At 37.3% G+C, this 18,839-nt stretch overlaps 3 protein-coding genes across 3 annotated transcripts in view; 2 read left to right on the top strand and 1 right to left on the bottom strand.

Moving 5' to 3' along the window:
• The first annotated feature begins 1,795 nt into the window (after positions 1-1,795).
• The window catches only part of LOC125778503 (uncharacterized), an 88,304-nt gene continuing 71,260 nt past the window's right edge, over positions 1,796-18,839 (top strand). The window contains exon 1 of the mRNA XM_049456680.1: positions 1,796-2,212. Within this exon, the coding sequence (XP_049312637.1) occupies positions 2,039-2,212 (174 nt within the window). The 5' untranslated portion in view covers positions 1,796-2,038. The remainder of the gene's footprint in view (positions 2,213-18,839) is intronic.
• On the top strand, positions 7,185-9,464 carry LOC105233349 (signal recognition particle receptor subunit alpha homolog). The gene is made up of 3 exons (XM_011215414.4): positions 7,185-7,408; positions 7,464-8,099; positions 8,267-9,464. The coding sequence occupies exons 1-3, from the start codon at positions 7,292-7,294 to the stop codon at positions 9,338-9,340; spliced, it is 1,827 nt and encodes a 608-aa protein (XP_011213716.2). The 5' UTR covers positions 7,185-7,291; the 3' UTR covers positions 9,341-9,464.
• On the bottom strand, positions 10,852-17,685 carry LOC105233348 (adhesion G protein-coupled receptor A3). The gene is made up of 4 exons (XM_011215413.4): positions 17,144-17,685; positions 16,860-17,078; positions 16,584-16,797; positions 10,852-15,963 (listed from the first exon to the last, which is right to left on the bottom strand). The coding sequence occupies exons 1-4, from the start codon at positions 17,356-17,358 to the stop codon at positions 11,530-11,532; spliced, it is 5,082 nt and encodes a 1,693-aa protein (XP_011213715.2). The 5' UTR covers positions 17,359-17,685; the 3' UTR covers positions 10,852-11,529.

Genomic DNA, 18,839 nt, shown 5'->3' on the forward strand with positions numbered 1-18,839 from the left:
CTGACCCCTATTTTGCAGTTCGATCTGGTATATTTGTTTCCGGTGCTCACTACCATATCGTCTTTCTATCGCACTCATCAATGCCTCATAGTTGTCCCGTTCACAGTCTGGAATAGTCTGAAGGATTTCTGCCGCAGGTCCTTTTAATGATACAAACAAGGACGCTACTTTGTTTGCTGCATTCCAGTTATTGGCCATTGCTGTCTTTTCAAACTGAAGTTTGAAAATTTGAAATGGAATACTTCCATCGAATGTGGGTGCCTTCAATCTTTGATTATTTGTTGATGGTGCAGGGCCATGCAGTTGCAGTTCTCGCACACGATTACTTAATTGAAGAACTTCTGCTTTTAAATTTTCTTCGTCATTTTTTAAAGTGCTTAATTCGTCTTCAAATTTTGAAAATTTCTCTTGCACTTGTGTATTATTCTCTGTAATCTGTTGTGTAAGGCGAGACTCTAACTGTGATGTATTTTCAGCTATTTGCGTCATTTGCTGTGCCAGACGATTTTCTGTTTGCACTGCATTTTCTGCTATTTGCTGTACCAGACGATTTTCTGTTTGCACTGCATTTTCTGCTATTTGTGATGTATTTTCAGCTATTATTTGCTTAATAGCCACTAACAGCATGTTCGTGTCTGCACTTGATGATGTTCGTTGTTCTTCTACTTTCTCTTCTACCTTTGTAGAAGTTTCTGGCCCATTAATTCCATCCGCTTCCATTGCTTCACGTAATCGTGCCTGCAGATCCGCCTTTTGCCCGCTTATCGGCAAATTACGCTCCTCCAGTTCCTTTTTTAATTGTTGAATTCTCAATTCTCCGAATTTAACCATCTTGAATTTGGATTATTTGACAATCCCACTTCTGACACCAATTGTTACGAATTTACTCTTGCTAGTTTACTTTGTTAGGTCCGTATCTCTGGATTGACAAATAAAATCAACACTGTTTAATTTAATTCAACAACACTTTATTTCACAACTCTTCTACACTATAGCAGTTTACTCTTAGCACTGATTGATTACGTTGGCGCTGCCACGGCTTATATAGCCACGCACTTCTCGCTGATGCCGACGTGTCCTTCTAGAATATCGCGTCTGGAAATTACCAGAACATACGGCTATACGGCGCCAGACGCAAGCAGACAGTCGCGGCGCCAGACTCAGCAATTGTTTACCTAGACAAGCAGACAGTGCGGCGCCAGATGTCTATTGTTTCGACGAGCAGACAGCCGTGGCGCCAGATGTCTACAACAAGACAAATGCTATTCCATATACCTACAGCTATTGTTCATAATCAGGGATGCATATAGTAATACAAATATAACTTAATACTACTTTTGTAACAATACTTAAAATGGGTAGTCTACATGCAGCAAATTCAAAAAGGTCTATTTGGATAACTGTACGTGTATAAATATTGGTATTATAACTTCGCTTAATTATAATGTGTATATAATTCAGACTCGTGGCCAAATATTTGGGAAGTCAAATGCCCAAAAGCTTGGAGAAGAAAAACCCTAACTACCGGAAAGCAATTCAATTAGAAATACGCGTTGCTATTGCTTTATATTGGTACAAAAAGTAGTATTAAGTTGTATTTGTATTGCTATATGCATCCCTTATTATGAACAATAGCTGTAGGTATATGTCTTGTTGTAGACATCTGGCGCCGCGGCTGTCTGTTTGTCGAAACAATAGACATCTGGCGCCGCACTGTCTGCTTGTCTACTTAAACAATTGCTGAGTCTGGCATTATGTTCTGGTAATTTCCAGACGCAATATTCTAGAAGGAAACGTCGGCATCAGCGAGAAGTGCGTGGCTATATAAGCCGTGGCAGCGCCAACGTAATCAATCAGTGCTAAGAGTAAACTGCTATAGTGTAGACGAGTTGTGAAATAAAGAGTTGTTGAATTAAATTAAACAGTGTTGATTTTATTTGTCAATCCAGAGATACGAACCTAACAAAGTAAACTAGCAAGCAGTAAATTCGTAACAATTGGTGTCAGAAGTGGGATTGTCAAATAATCCAAATTCAAGATGGTTAAATTCGGAGAATTGAGAATTCAGCAATTAAAAAAGGAACTGGAGGAGCGTAATTTGCCGATAAGTGGGCAAAAGGCGGATCTGCAGGCACGATTACGTAAAGCAATGGAAGCGGATGGAATTAATGTGGACGAGTTCGAATTTGATGGGCCAGAAACTTCTACAAAGGTAGAAGAAAAAGTAGAAGAACAACGAACATCATCAAGTGCAGACATGAACATGCTGTTAGTGGCTATACAGAAAATAGCTGAAAATACAGAAAATGCAGTGCAAACAGGAAATCGTCTGGCACAGCAAATAGCTGAAAATGCAGAAAAAGCAGTGCAAACAGAAAATCGTCTGGCACAGCAAATAGCCGAAAATATATCACAAATAACAGAAAATGCAGTGCAAACAGAAAATCGTCTGGCACAGCAAATAGCCGAGAATGTAGTGCAAACAGAAAATCGTCTGGCACAGCAAACAACGCAAATAGCTGAAAATACATCGCAGTTAAAGTCTTGCCTTACACAACAAATGACTGAAAATAATACGCAGTTAGAAAAGCGTTTGGTACAACAGATTACAGAATTACGACTTCGAAACGGAACATCGAAAGGGGATTCACCACAAAAATGCGGATGCATTATCACGTCGCCCTTGTCCACTGGAATGTAAACATTGCTCCAAATCAGAAGGAAAAGAAGGTATAATCGACGTGCGATTACTGAATGTAGAACCTGAAGATGATTGGACTCCTCACCGCATCAGAATCAATCAGCTGGAGGACCCTGATCTTGCAAAGCTGGTAATGGCCAAAGAAAATGGGGTACGACCACCAAAGGAACAAATAAGTAACGAGAGTCCAACGGCAAAAGCATATTGGGCCCAATGGAACAGCATAAACCTCGTTAATGGATACCTTCATCGTACCTGGGAAAGCGAAGATGGCAAACAGTCTCGTCTGCTGATCATAGTACCGAAGTCCATGATCCCGAAAGTGTTGAAGGAATATCACAATGGACCTAGTGGAGGGCACCTTGGAATTTCAAAAACTATAGAGAAGATTAAACAACGGTTCTACTGGATCGGTTGTCGAGATTCCATAGCAGAAGGGATAAGTAATTGCGTAGAGTGCATGGCAGCTAAAGGTCCTAAAGCCAAAAGTCGCGGTAGGCTACAACAGTACAACGTGGGATCACCATTTGAACGAGTCGCAATGGATGTTGCAGGTCCGTTCCCAACCAGTACGGCCGGAAACAAATATCTACTGGTTGTCATGGACTATTTCAGTAAATGGCCAGAAGTATATGCCTTACCAAACCAGGAAGCGTAGACAGAAGCCGAAGCGTTTGTAGAAAATTGGATAACAAGGTTCGGAGTGCCCGTCGAATTACACTCAGATCAAGGCAGGAATTTCGAATCTTCCATTTTCCAAGAAGTCTGTACATTATTGGGCATCCACAAGACACGGACAACAGCGTTACATCCACAATCAGATGGAATGGTGGAAAGATTCAACCGAACGCTCGAAGAACATCTGCGGAAAATCGTTAATAAAGATCAACGGAATTGGGACAAGTGCATCCAGATGTTCCTGCTGGCGTATCGTTCAGCTAAGCACGAGACAACTGGTTACACGCCAGCAAAGATTATTTTTGGATCTGATCTGCGACTCCCTGCTGATCTTAAGTTTGGAACGAATCCTACAGCTGTAAGAAATGATCGAGATTATTGCTCTGCCTTAAAGGAAAAAATTAATGAATTGCATCTATTGGTAAGGCAGCACACGCATCTGATGAGCAATAAGATGAAGGATCGGTTTGATCAAGCGGCAAATTCAAAAGGTTTTGAAGAAGGTGATCTGGTCCTGTTGTACAATCCACTTCGAAAGAAAGGCTTGTCCCCGAAATTGCAGACAGGGAAGGGCCTTATATGGTGATGAAACGACTTAATGACGTGGTATACCGCATACAAAGAAATGGAAAAGCACGATGTAAAATGAAGGTAGTACATTTGGAGAGGCTCGCCCCATTTGGTTCAAAAGGATTTGTGCCTAATCGGGACGATTAGGCTTAAGTGGAGGGCAGTGTTACAAGAGTAGTATTAAGTTTGGTATTTGTATTGCTATATGCATCCCTTATTATGAACAATAGCTGTAGGTATATGGAATAGCATTTGTCTTGTTGTAGACATCTGGCGCCGCGGCTGTCTGCTTGTCGAAACAATAGACATCTGGCGCCGCACTGTCTGCGTGTCGACTTAAACAATTGCTGCGTCTGGCGCCGTATAGCATTATGTTCTGGTAATTTCCAGACGCAATATTCTAGAAGGACACGTCGGCATCAGCGAGAAGTGCGTGGCTATATAAGCCGTGGCAGCGCCAACGTAATCAATCAGTGCTAAGAGTAAACTGCTATAGTGTAGGCGAGTTGTGAAATAAAGAGTTGTTGAATTAAATTAAACAGTGTTGATTTTATTTGTCAATCCAGAGATACGAACCTAACAAAGTAAACTAGCAAGCAGTAAATTCGTAACAATATGCTTTTGACTCTTCTGCAGAATACCGCACAATTGGAAATGTGAATGAACGAAATTCAATTGAGGGAGTATCTAAAGACATGAATAGACAAATATCGTCAATTAATGTTTTAGTCGTTTTGTTCCATAAACCTACTATGTAAAAAGATATCATGGCGCTTGATATTTTCTCATATATGTGTATGTTTTTCATTGAGCAGCGAAGCTGTGGCATTTTCTGTTACCATACTTTCCTCGGCAGGCTCTTCCTCTTCTTATAGCCGAGTTAACAACAGCGCACCAGTTGTTTCTTCTTTTCGCTACGTGGAGCCAATTGGATATTCCAAGCGGAGCCAGGTCCTTCTCCATTTGGTCTTCCAACGGAGTGGAGGTCTTCCTCTTCCCCTGCTTCCCCCGACAGGTACTGCGTCGAATACTTTCAGAGTTGGAGTGTTTTCGTCCATCCGAACAACATGACCTAGCCATCGTAACCGCTGTCTTTTAATTCGTTGAACTATGTCAATGTCGTCATATATCTCATACAGCTCATCGTTCCATCGAATCGAATAAATCTTTCGCAGAACTTTTCTCTCGAAAACTCGCAACTTATAGAGTTTTGTTTTTGTTCGTCGAGAGAGAATTTTGCTTCTCAATTGCCTACTAAGTCCGAAGTAACACCTCTTGGCAAGAGTTATCCTGCGTTGAATTTCCAGGCTGACACTGTTGGTGGTGTTTACGCTGGTTCCAAGATAGACGAAATTATCTACGACTTCAAAGTTATAACTGTCAACAGTGACGAGAGAGCTTAGACGCGTGCGCGACGACTGTTTGTTTAATGACAGGAGATATTTTGATATCAATATCATCGGCATACTCCAGCAGCTGTACACTCTTATAAAAGATTATACCTGCTCGATTAAGTTCTGCAGCTCGAATTATTTTCTCCTGAAGTAGATTGAAAAAGTCACACGAAAGGGAATCGCCTTGTCTGAAACCTCGTTTGATATCGAACGGTCCTTTCCGATCCTGACGGAGCTTTTGGTGTTGCTCAACGTCAGTTTACACAGCCGTATTAGTTTTGCGGGGATATCAAATTCAGGCATCACGGCATAAAAACAGCTTCTTTTCGTGCTGTCGAAAGCAGCTTTAAAATCGACGAAGAGGTGGTCTGTGTCGATCCTCTTTTCACGGGTCTTTTCGAAGATTTAGCGCATGGTGAATATCTGGTCGGTTGTTGATTTGCCAGGTCTACAGCCACACTGATAAGGTCCAATCAATTTGTTGACGGTGGGCTTTAATCTTTCACACAATACGCTCGATAAAACCTTATAGGCGATGTTGAGGAGGCTTATCCCACGTTAGTTGGCGCAGATTGAGGGGTCTCCCTTTTTATGGATTGGGCATAGCATACTTAAATTCCAATCGTTGGACATGCTTTCGTCCGACCATATTTTACAAAGAAGCTCTTTGCAGTTGCCGCAGTTCTTTGCCGCCGTGTTTGAATAGCTCGGCCAGCAATCCATCAACCCCCGCCGCTTTGTTGTTCTTCAGACGGGTAATTGCTGTTCGAACTTCTTCATGGTCGGGCATTGGAACGTCTGCTCCATCGTCATCGATGGGAGAATCGGGTTCGCCTTCTCCTGGCGTTGTACGTTCACTGCCATTCAGCAGGCTGGAGAAGTGTTCTCTCCATAATTTAAGTATGCTCTGGGCAAATCACCTTTGGGGGTTCTACAAGAGTATGCTCCGGTCTTGAAACCTTCTGTTAGCCGCCGCATTTTTTCGTAGAATTTTCGAGCATTACCCCTGTCGGCCAGCTTGTCAAACTCTTCATACTCACGCAGGAAAATCTTTCATTTCGGCCGCTTTTTACGTGGCGGGTCCCAAACCCAGCGCACACAGTGAAGGGAGATATTTCGCCTTCTCACTTTAGCTCGCATTCAAATGAATGTTGTTAGGCTATCCAGAGGATACTTGGTCAAAGACCGGAAGTCGTGAGCTACTTGAGCCATATGTAAAAGAATCGTTTTTGGCCACTCCCAAGTGAATGGCGATCAGAGAACTTTCCTCACTTACATGAACTTCTACACATGACTCCATCCTCCCTCGGCAGCCTCACTCCAAATAATTCTTTTCTTTTTTCACATTTTGCCATTACCAATTTGTATTTTTGTATATTTTTTATTTTTATCTGTATTAGTTTGCAATTTTTGGTTTGTTGTCTTTTTCTTTTTATCTGTTAACTTTTACTGTTTTATATTTTGTGTTTAATATTTTACTTTGACAACTTGTGGTGTCAAAATCAGCTGCGATTATACAAATGTGACCAACAGATGGCGTAAAATCAGTTTCGCACCGGGAGATTTAGAGTGGAGCAGTTTCAATTCACTTCGGTGAATTGATTTTGAAGTGGATGGTGAAATCTTGCAAAATCCAGTGGTACAGTGAGTTAAACTATTCAACAGCCTAAATCTCTTGATTAAGTGTCGGTCGGAACATGGTATACGATTTCAACGACGACGACTTATCGGATTAACCCGATACCCACAGTTTTCTACACAGTGCCTGGCTTTATTTTTTACCGAGTTATCGCCTTTCAGTAAATCTGCTATCTGGCACCTACCTTTAGTTGTCAGTTGAAATGTATATAGTGACATACGTGACGTGATTGAAATGTTTATGTGAATTTACGAAGATTGGTTGTTTCTGCTGTGACGTGTCAGGGGATGCATATTTAATTTATTTGATATGTTGGATTACGTAGTAGTGTTCACAAAAGGAGGTATAATCCTTTGGGATTATAATTCCTCTGAAATAACATACTCTGCCTGCATCAACAATCTTATTAGAAGTTTCATACTTGAGGTATGTTGAATTTTATATTTATTTAATGCTTTAATTGTTGAGTAAATATTTATAGGATCGCAATACAGAATGTAAATATTTTGAAGAGGATAATTTGGCAGTACAATATAAACTTGATAATGAATTGGAACTGGTATATGCGGCTGTTTTTCAAAAAGTTATTAAATTAAATTATTTAGATGCATTTCTTGGTGAACTGCAGCAGGAATTCAAGAGAAAGTTTGCTGATGTGTTATCATCTGAGCGAAGACTTCCTACACAATACGATTTTAATGCAGAATTTCGAAATACGTTGACAGCTGTGGAAAAGTCGGCAACTAAAGTTAGCAATGCACCGAAACAAATGCGCTCTTACAATGAATCCACAAAGTCAAAAAAAAATGTTGCGTCGATGTATGATGATAATAATAAAAATGAAATTGTAAAAAAAGTTGTCATACAGGAAACATCTAAGCCCAAAGACATTAATTTAACAACAGAAAATTTAATTTTGGAGAACCGCAAGAGATTGAAAGAAAAAATGACTGCCAAAAAAAGTCCCACAGAACCAAAGTCAAAAGCAAATGCATCAGAAAAAGCTGGCAAAAAACCAAGAGTATGGGACTTGGGAGGTAGTTCAAAGGATGCGGTAATATTGGATAGATCAAAAGATCAGCACCAGGATGTTCAATATCAAAAAGTTCAAAATAACGTAAGTTCGTTTATTTTCTGTTACTAAAAATTCTTGTTTGGGAAAAACCAAATTTGTGAAAGCAATATTGAGTGTATGATTACACTCTATATTTAACAGTAACATTATGACATATATTATGATAAATTGTCCATATGCCAATACTTAATGATTATCTTTACTTACAGATTGTTGGTACAATGCAGGGTCGCATTCAAGACCTAGAAGTTGAAAGCGATGAAGATTCATTAGAACTTGACGAAAAAAAGGGTGGTAACCCAAATAACGGACCGAAAACTAGCGGCATTTTGTCTTATTTTAAAGGGATCGTTGGCTCTAAAACTTTGTCAAGAGTGGAACTGCAGCCAGCACTTGAGAAAATGAAAGATCATTTGATATCGAAAAACGTTGCTGCTGACATTGCTTACAAGTTGTGCGAGTCTGTGGCTACTAATTTAGAGGGCAAATCGCTGGGTACATTTGATTCAATTGCTTCATTGGTGAAAAACTCCTTAAATACTTCATTGGTACGTATATTGTCACCTAAGAGGAGAATAGACATTATACGGGATGCTCTGGAAGCTAAAAATAACGGCAGACCATATACAATAGCATTTTGTGGCGTTAATGGAGTAGGAAAATCAACAAATTTGGCCAAAATTTGTTTTTGGCTAATTGAAAACGATTTTAGCGTTCTAATTGCTGCCTGCGATACATTCCGAGCTGGCGCTGTGGAACAACTTAGGACACATACTCGCCATCTGAATGCTTTACACCCTCCAGAAAGACATAACAATCGAACCATGGTTCAACTTTATGAGAAAGGTTATGGAAAAGATGCTGCGGGAATTGCAATGGAAGCTATTAAATATGCTAATGACACAACCATTGATATTGTTTTGATCGATACAGCCGGTCGCATGCAAGACAATGAGCCTCTTATGAGATCATTATCGAAATTAATTAAAATAAACGATCCCGATTTGGTATTATTTGTTGGCGAAGCGCTTGTAGGGAATGAAGCTGTTGACCAACTTGTTAAATTTAATCAATCTCTCGCAGATTACTCTTCAAATGAAAATCCTCATATAATAGATGGAATTGTGCTTACAAAATTCGATACAATAGATGATAAAGTGGGGGCTGCTATTTCCATGACCTATATTACCGGACAGCCGATTGTATTTGTTGGAACCGGACAAACTTATTCAGATCTTAAAGCTCTAAACGTTAACGCCGTGGTACATGCATTAATGAAATAAATTATTTACTTAATTCCCCTTCATTAATGGCAATTCGTTATTTTTCTTAATTATGCCATACTATTAGACCAGGTATAATATGATGTTAATTTATACACAAATAAAGAAAAAATATTTTCATATATGTAATCGTTTTTGAATCACAAATAGATCGGTTGGTAAACGCAGTTTTTAACCACAGGTAATTGAGTATTTAACATTTGCAATTATATTTCAATTCTCTTTATAATTTTAGGAGTTAAAAATTTTTATTTTAAATATAATGTTTGAAAATTGATTATGTACCATGCGAGTATTTATGTATATGTAGGAGACTCATTTGAATTCATCTCCTTTATTTTAATTCACTTCACTTCACTTTACTTTACTTCACTTTACTACTAGTAGTTTATATTAAAGAAGCACAGTGAGTTCCGATCGTCTCAATGCCGCTTTCTCAACTGAACTCTACTTGAGCGAGCACAGCGCTCAATGACCACGCATTCCTTTCATACTTAAAACACATAACGGTTCCATAACAGTTGTGTTCTTTCTTAGTTCGCGGAATACGATCGGACCTCACTCAGTAACATTATCCCTATCCTGTTACTATGCTTATTTGCGCATTTGCAAGACAAAGTACCGCAATATATGCCGCCTATGCGTCGCCTGCGCCGAGCCTGGCGCTCTGGCACATACACTTACTTACAAAATATTAGTACTACAACATACGCATTTACAGTGACATACAAAATACAAGCATAAGCGCTCCGACATATATGTTCTTACGATTATGAAATAAGTTGTCAAATTGTTACAAGAATATTAAGTTATTAGTTATGAAAACTTGATTCTAAAGAGTTTATTATTTTAAAATTACAACAAATGATGTAGAATGGAAGAATATTACAACCGACACGCTATCATAAACTACTAGACTCATGCGCAGAATTCATACTGAAGAGAATGATTATTAATCAGCATATAATAATTTGCTGTGACAGGCAAGTTGCACTAATGGCAATATCATCATGTACTACCAAATATCCCATAACATGGGAATGTGTCAGGAAACTAACTGCAGTAGCGATCGAAATAAAATTCGACTATTTTTGGTTATTAAAGGAAAAGAAATAGAAGACAAACTTCTAAAAGAAGGTGCCTCTACCCCACCGATAATGCCAGAGCACTCCTTCCCAATAGGTTCTCTTACGATAAAAGAGGAAAAGGGAATAAAAGACGGAAATTTGTAGAGTAATGATGGGTTAATACAATCGAAACGCCTTATGGAGACCTCCTTCCAAAGCAGCAGTGAAGCCGGAGCAACGCTACACTAAATTACACTTACACTAGGTTTTCTAAAGACATTATCATTGAATAAAATGATGTGGAAAAATCAGAGGGCTCAATATGCCTATAATCTGTATACGTATAGAAGTAATATCTGTTAGGATACATACTTATCTTGTATTAAAACTTACTTATATATTTCCAATAAAATGTATAATCAATAACAAGAATAACGTAATCAATATTTTTAAAATTTGTGTTTATTTTATCTTACTACATAAAACATAATACAAGTTAAAATGTACAAATTATTTACGAATTTATTTTATAACTATTATTTATACTATATATTACATCTTTGGCTACGAAGATAGCAGTCAAGACATGTTACGCTCAACTGAGTTGCCTCCGCTTCAGTGCCAAAACAGCCTTATCTGTTATATTCTTATGCAATAATTTATGTTTATAATGTTTAGTTTCTATTATAGACACGAAATATGCTATTTTTTTAGAAAAAAACTTATGTAATATTCTTTGTATGACTTCAGTTCTCTAGGTTGATTCCAACATCAGAATAAAAAGTGTCTTAAATACTAAAAACAATGATTTTCAATTGTACATACCTATGTATATAAGTTATAAAAACTTAAAAATTGCTGAGTAAGTCAAGCTTAATAAGAGCCCATGTGGTAGCTTGTAAAATATTTCATCACAGTAAGCTTTAATTAATCACTTGTATTCATACTCTTTTAGTCAGAAAAGCGCAATTCGCCAACATTTGCGAAGTAAATTTGCTTATTTTAAATCATTATATTGCTTGTCTGAAGTTGGGTAAATAGAACAACTTAACTTTGGATTGGCAATAACGTTACACCCTTGGCAAGTCAACGTTAAAGTTTTCAGCAATGGAGATTTAATTTCTAACTTCTCTTAACTTTTTGGTCTATATAAGAAATTATGCTACTTTGACTACTGTCATCCTCAACTGCATCATTAGATGCTTCTACAAGCGGTTTCGCTACCACACTATATGACGAAAGGCTTGTTGATTTCGGTTGAGATGAAGGTGTCGTAATCGGCATTGATGCTACCTCCGCATCAGTATCCATGTGTTTCAAATTATTGCTTCCATCTGTGCTGGTAGCAATGGTGGGAGTGTGATGATGTTTAATAGCTTCATATAGTTCATCAATTGATGGATCGTTTTCACTCATTTGATGTCCTAACGAATAATCACTTTTAGGATTTTCATCTTCAAAATCATTTAGCGGATCTTCTGTGTCGCTAGTGTTTGAAGACTGATAGGGAAACTCTTCGGTTAATGTAATATTTAAGTCGTTGTCAGGCTGAGGTTCGTATAAGCCATGACTTCGTATGCTAATTTCAGAATTTTGGTAATTCAAATCACTTTCATTTGTCGGACTAATCGAATGAGCGGTATTTGCGTGTGGTATGCTGAAGACATTATTTTCGCTGGCAGACTCATATTTATCGGCAAACTCGGCCTGTTTTAGTTTACGGCATTTAGGAGTCCTTTGTTTGTCACTAAGCAAAAATGGTACACTTAAAGAACTGACATTCCAGGAACCGACTCTACCATTCTCTAAACTAAAATTTGATGAATTATTTGAATGTTCGCTATTCAAAAATCTATTTGAAGTATCAATGGAATCATGTAGATTGTTAAGTGACTTGGAATGTTTTGGGTTGTGTCGAATTAAAATACCCGTCCTAGAGGATTCTTCAATGTTAATTTGGTTTGTAATGTGTAATGCGTTCGATATATAAATCTCGTCTGGCTTTAAATCAAATGTCTCTGATGGTTTACTTATTTCATAATTTGTAACACTTGGTAAACCCACACTATTCATTGCATCAACATCTTCATTTTCGATTAATGGTGATGGAGCCTTCAATGGGCTAGAATGCTTAAGCAATTCAGGTTCTGCTGGGAACGAAATTGCTGAGGAAACTGCCGATGCATTTTGATATAACGGAACTTTTTGTTCATCCAAAGAGTCATCTTCATTTTCAATTTCTTCTTCACGCTCACTTAGAGTCTCAACACAACTGGGTTTATTTGGTCGATTTGAGTTCCTAACTTTTATGATTTCATGTTTCGGTTCTTTTGTCTCAGGTATATTAGTATATATATTTGCAACAAAATCGGATGCACAGGGGCGGTTTTGTACAAAACAATCGGAATTCATTCTAGACATAGCTAAGCCATTTCGATAATTCTCCATCGGCGTATAGTGTGGCGACTTAGAGCCAGCATTTGTATAGGCGTTCGATTTATAATAGATGTTTGTATTGTTCACTTTGCTACCACCTCTTAATAGGGTAATAGCATTGTGTCGTTCCGAATAGATGTGCGCATTTTCACTTCCTGTCAAAGATGAGATGTCACTAACGTTGTCCAAATATTCAACGCGCTCCACTTGCCTTTGAAGTTCAAAATTATTGCGTTTCGCTAAGCGCTTTTGTTTTTTAAAAAACTTTCTCGCTACTATTATTTGATTGGGATTATAAAATATTTCAGCACTTGGTATTTCGCTAGTGATGGGGACAGTGGTTAGACTGTTGACAGCCATATGGTGATTGTTGATGATAGATGTTTGATTTACGTTTGACGAGACTGTGCCGAGTAAAGGACAATCGAGATTTTGTAAAATTTGATCGGTTTTATGTGAGTTGCTTTTCATACTGCGAACACTACTACTACGATGTCTTGAGCATTGGCTATTTGTTCGGGATCCGGACATACTTACATCATAAATGGCTGAGGTTTTATTTGCTGGCAAAGCGGAAGGCACATTTGCATCATAGTAACTCTGATGATAGCTTTTACAATTGGCATTTGTTAAACAAAATCTTCGCCCCCAAGCGCTTCTTGTATCATTTCTAGACAATGTGTAGAATAGAATTAAAAATAATCCCAGCAAACAGCAAGATACCGCAAACACCATACTGTACATTCGACTAGTCATTAAATTTTCTGAACTCTGGTGAACAAATATTGCTGCTGATATCCAGGATACCATGAATAGGATCAAAAATAGTAAATGAGCTCTCAAATGTGTTATATTAGATCTTTCGAAGTCATCGATTATACTGCTCACTGGATTACTAAGGGTAAGACTTCTATATTGGTCGACCCCTGTAGAATTATGATTAACCCGTGGCACAGTGTTTTGCTTTAAGTCCAGCCAGTCTAAATCAATATTTTCGGTAGCCATTGTATTATCGGCAAAGTGTTTATTTGACAACACATTTACGGCTCTCTGAGACATATGACAATATATACATAGCATTAGTATAACAAGAAAAATTAAAAGTATTATAGCCGGAACAAATAATGCGTTCAATGACGATGAATTATGTAGAAAACAAAATGAATATGAAGCATATTCGTTGACATTAACTGCGCTCGATATACCACAAATTATCATTCCAATACCCCAGCCCACTAAGTATATACTAAGAATTGGTTTTTTAAATTGTACTTCCTTGGGCACGTCAGGTTCAGAGGCTACTTGATAAGATTTGGATAAACCTTTGTACAAATTGCTAAGACATACGCACAGCCATAACAAAACAGATAAAGAAAAGTAATGTAATAAAATTCCAACTACCCGGCAAATATGAGGATATTCTGTTTGGTATATTCCAAGTACAAACACGGCTGATAAAAATGAAACTGACAGCCAAATATTCACCAGAGAGTGCCTTTGTTGACGATTCATTCGAATTGCTTTGCGAAAAATTACAAAAGTAGTTATATTAATCCACGAACATAAGAAAACAACTACGCTTCCTATATATACGCTTACAGGTGCGAATCTAAAAGTAGCCCCTGACCCTTCAGTTATGTAGTCATTTAGGTATTCAGGGCGTTGCAGAAGCCCATAGTAACCCAACCGACTACAAGTGAACAACAATAGGCCACGGTGAAAATACAACTTTCGACATTCCCGGGGATTCCAAATATTTAAATTATCATCCCACCACGCTGGTATCGGCGAACTTTTTTCATTATGAAAAGGATGTACTCGTAACATGATGAATATTTTATCACTTATATCAACTAACGGTAATGACTCCATTGACTCTTTTGATATTCTAGCTCCGATAACTGCAGATGTCAGCAGTAAATGTTGTACTTCTGGAAAATTACTATTTTTGTCCATAAGGCCAAACAGATTTCCATTTCGAAACAGTGCAACCATAAGTCTAATTGATTTTTCAGTTTTATCGAACAAGGAAGTTACAGGAATCTGAATAGCAGCATCGATATACCTCTCGAACATAGGAAAGGTGTCATTAGAAGAGCTACATTCAAAGTTACGATGTTCTAAGTTATTAACACTATTTAGCCATGTGCACGATATACCAGTAAATGAATCAACATGAATGTTGAAAAAGTCCACGAAAATATTTCTGGAAATAGACAATTGGTCATTTCTGATGTCTTGATCAGTGGGTGGTAAAGACTGAACATGCGATGATGCTGTTTCGATCGTATTCAAAAAACTAAGACATGTTCCAAATTTGGTTTGCGCTTCTTCAAACAGACGCTTTGGCAACAATAAAAGGTTTGATACCATACTTAGTAATAAGAATGGCATATCTTGCTTATACGATATGTAGTCCAAATATTTCTTCAAAGTGCGTGCAATGAATTCCAAATCCACAGGATCCTTAATATTATTCAAATATATTTGAGTGTGTGTGAAATTTTGTAGCCGTTCAGCAATTTCGAATGCGTTATTTTTTGTAAAATTCATTTTTGAAAAATGCTCTAAAATTTTTGTAGTTTCACTTACGAAGGGGCAAACACTTGTATCTAAGTTTTCCCATTCTCCCATTGCATTGCAATTGTATGTGACTATGAGCTCTTCATTTTCAGCACACCCCTGACTAACAGTTTCTCCACGTATAGCTTGGGGCCAGTAATAAGTTCCCTTATTTGATCGAACTATTGTGGCTTTACAGTATGTGGTGTCTTTTGCTATTACAACTACTGTAATTGCTTTAGATAAATTCGCCTGTTGTGAATTTAATGTGCAATCCCACATTCCAGAATGATTTTTAGAAATTTGTTCAATTTTGAGGATAGAATTGAGTATACCAGAGTCAGAGATGTGCTTTGTTGAGATATTAACATCGGTAAAAACTTTCTCTGGGTCGTTGTAAATTATATCATCAGTTGAGTTAGAGCGGCGAACTTTTTCTGACCAACCCCAAAAGATATGGGCCCGTGATGAAAGAATGTCTTCTGATTCTCGAGCTACCTCTATGGCAACACGGGGAGCGCGACATTTTAGAACTAGTTGATCTCCTTCAAAAACAATCTAGAATACAAAGAAAATTATTTAACTGGTTATATTTTTTTAATTAATGTAATTAACTCAAATTGCGATGTAGCGATTGTATTTAATTATGTGTAGTTAATGCATGCGTATTTACATGTATTATAGCCGCTGATCTCAGTGTTGCGAAAATAAAGAAACGAGCTTAGATTGAACAGATCTTTAGATGTTTGATTGGTTGGTTGAAATGATAATGGTTAAACTAACATAATATATTAGTCAAGCGTTTGTGAAGTATCGTGTTTAAATTCTCTTGTATAACTGAAACATTTCTACTCCACCGTTTTCTAAAAAAGTGTTTTTACCATGTGAAGTAGATTGCCACCGAATTTTTGATTGAATTTCAATAGTATGGAAATATAATTTGACTATGGTATAACTTAGTTAAATATTAATATTACTCGTTCAATATGTTTTTCTTAACGATATACATATATATCGTAAAACATGCCAAATAGTGAAATTTGTGGTGGACATTCTAATTTCTAAATAACTTTAATATACTTATTTTATGTAATTATCTTGAGGGTAACTCTTGGCGGTCATTTCAAAATTTAACTTTACTCTGGGCATAAGATTCTTTATATTTATATTAATTTTACCTGATTTTTTAATGGTATTAGTTCCAAAAATGTTTGTAAAGGAGATTCGCAATGTAAATCCACGCCAACCCTTAGTTTTTTCAAGAAAGTATCTTTAAAATATACAGGTGATTCGCACTTAGGTGAAGGCTGCATTTTTATGACGCGATCAGTAGTCCACGCTAAGAGCCAAACTAAATCACAGTTGCATACTAGAGGATTATTTGAAATATCCCTGAAAATCATTATATATTTAAACATAATTTGGTGGAAACAGCGTTCAATTTCGATACTTACAGGTACTTCAAATTTTGCATAAATTCAAAGGAACCAGAAAATATATGTCTAATAGCATTTTTACTCAGTTTTAAACGTTCCAAATTAATTAGTGATGCTCCAAATGTGTCTTTGTCAATTTTTCTCAACAGATTTGAAGACAAATCTAACCGTTTCAGCTGTGTTAAACTATTGAGATCGTCACTTTGGATGCTTGTAAATGCATTATTGCTTAAGTCACTATAAAATATATTAGAAACCATTAATCATTTTTTTTTTTGGTAAATATAACAAAATTTTCCTACAGCGAAATCAAATGTTGTCCAATTTCAGAAAAGTCTAGGTTTTCCCAATTGGAGATAGGTGTCTCTGTAATGCCACCGCACTTAACTCGTACATTGGAGCTATTATCTGAGGCTGCTTTACACTGGCATCTAACCGGACAAGAATTTACAATGTTTGCCAAAAACGTGTGTATTGGCCAAACTATAAACCAAATGTAAATACTTTGCACCCGCATTTTTAAATTTTTATTAAAACTTTTATTTATAGACACATTCCAAAATAAAATACCACTTTTACTATGTTGGAAGAACTCTTTATGGATAGATGTATTTTTTATATATTAAACACAATTTCCGATCTGTGTTCTTCCATTAAAATACGTCAATTTACATTTATTTGTCATCTGTAGTATTCATAACAAAATAACTTTAAAATATGTTACTTGTAAAAACAAATATTTCCAAAAATATCTTTTAAGCGAAAAGCCAATAATTTAAACATCAACAAAAACGCTCTCGCAGTGAACCGTTCCGTTTCCAAAGCATATTCTTGTTATCCTAAACGTTACCACATAACAAACAAATTTACAAAAATTACACCCTTGGCTGTGTGCCAAACGGTAACATCATTTTTATACTTGCTCAATTAGGGTAAACAATTTTCCAACTTTTTTAAAAAAATATTAAATTTTCTTGTGACAAAAGGAAAGAAAAATTTTAAATCAAAACAAAATGAAATCCGTCATTTGTTAAAAAAAAAAATAAATATGTTCACAAAACGAATAAAATTAAAAGCAAAAACTTTACTTTACTAATTTATGTACTATAAATATGTCTTAATTTGACATTCTTGCTCTTTACTGGCGTAGACACCGCTTACGTGGTTATAGCCGAGTTAGAATTAGCGCGCCAGTTGTTTCTTTTCGCAAAATGGCAGCAATTGGAGATTCCAAGCGAAGCCAGGACTTCTCCACCTGGTCTTTCCAACGGAGTGGAGGTCTTCCTCTTCCTCTGCTTCCCCCGGCGGGTACTGCATCGAATACTTTCAGAGCTGTCTTTTAATTCGGTGAACTATGTCAATGTCGTCGTATATCTCATAGAGCTCATCGTTCCATCGAATGCGATATTCGCCGAAGCCAACGCGCAAAGGACCATAAATCTTTCGTAAAACCTTTCTCTCGAAAACCCGTAACGTCGAATTATCAGTTGTTGTCATCGTCCATGGAATAATGAGTGACTTATATAATATGGTTTTTGTTCGTCGAGAGAGGACTCTACTTCTCAATTGCCTACTAAGTCCGAAGTAGCATTTGTTGGCAAGAGTTCCTCTGCGTTGGATTTCCAGGCTGACATTGTTGGCGGTGTTGATATTGGAACCAGTATAGAGGAAATTATCTACGACTTCGAAGTTATGACTTCTAACAGTGACGTGAGAGCTAAGACGCGTGCGCGACGACTGTTTGTTCGATGACAGAAAATACTTCATCTTGCCCTCGTTCACCACCGAACCCATTTGCCTTGCTTCATTATCCAATCTGGAGAAAGCAGAACTAACGGCGCCGGTGTTGAGGCCAATGATATCAATATCATCGGCATACGCCAGCAGCTGTACACTCTTATAAAAGATTATACCTGCTCGATTAAGTTCTGCAGCTCGAATTATTTTCTCCAGAAGTAGATTGAAAAAGTCACACGAAAAGGAGTCGCCTTGTCTGAA

Source organism: Bactrocera dorsalis, chromosome 4 (genome assembly GCF_023373825.1).
Source record: "Bactrocera dorsalis isolate Fly_Bdor chromosome 4, ASM2337382v1, whole genome shotgun sequence".
Lineage (NCBI taxonomy): Eukaryota > Metazoa > Arthropoda > Insecta > Diptera > Tephritidae > Bactrocera > Bactrocera dorsalis.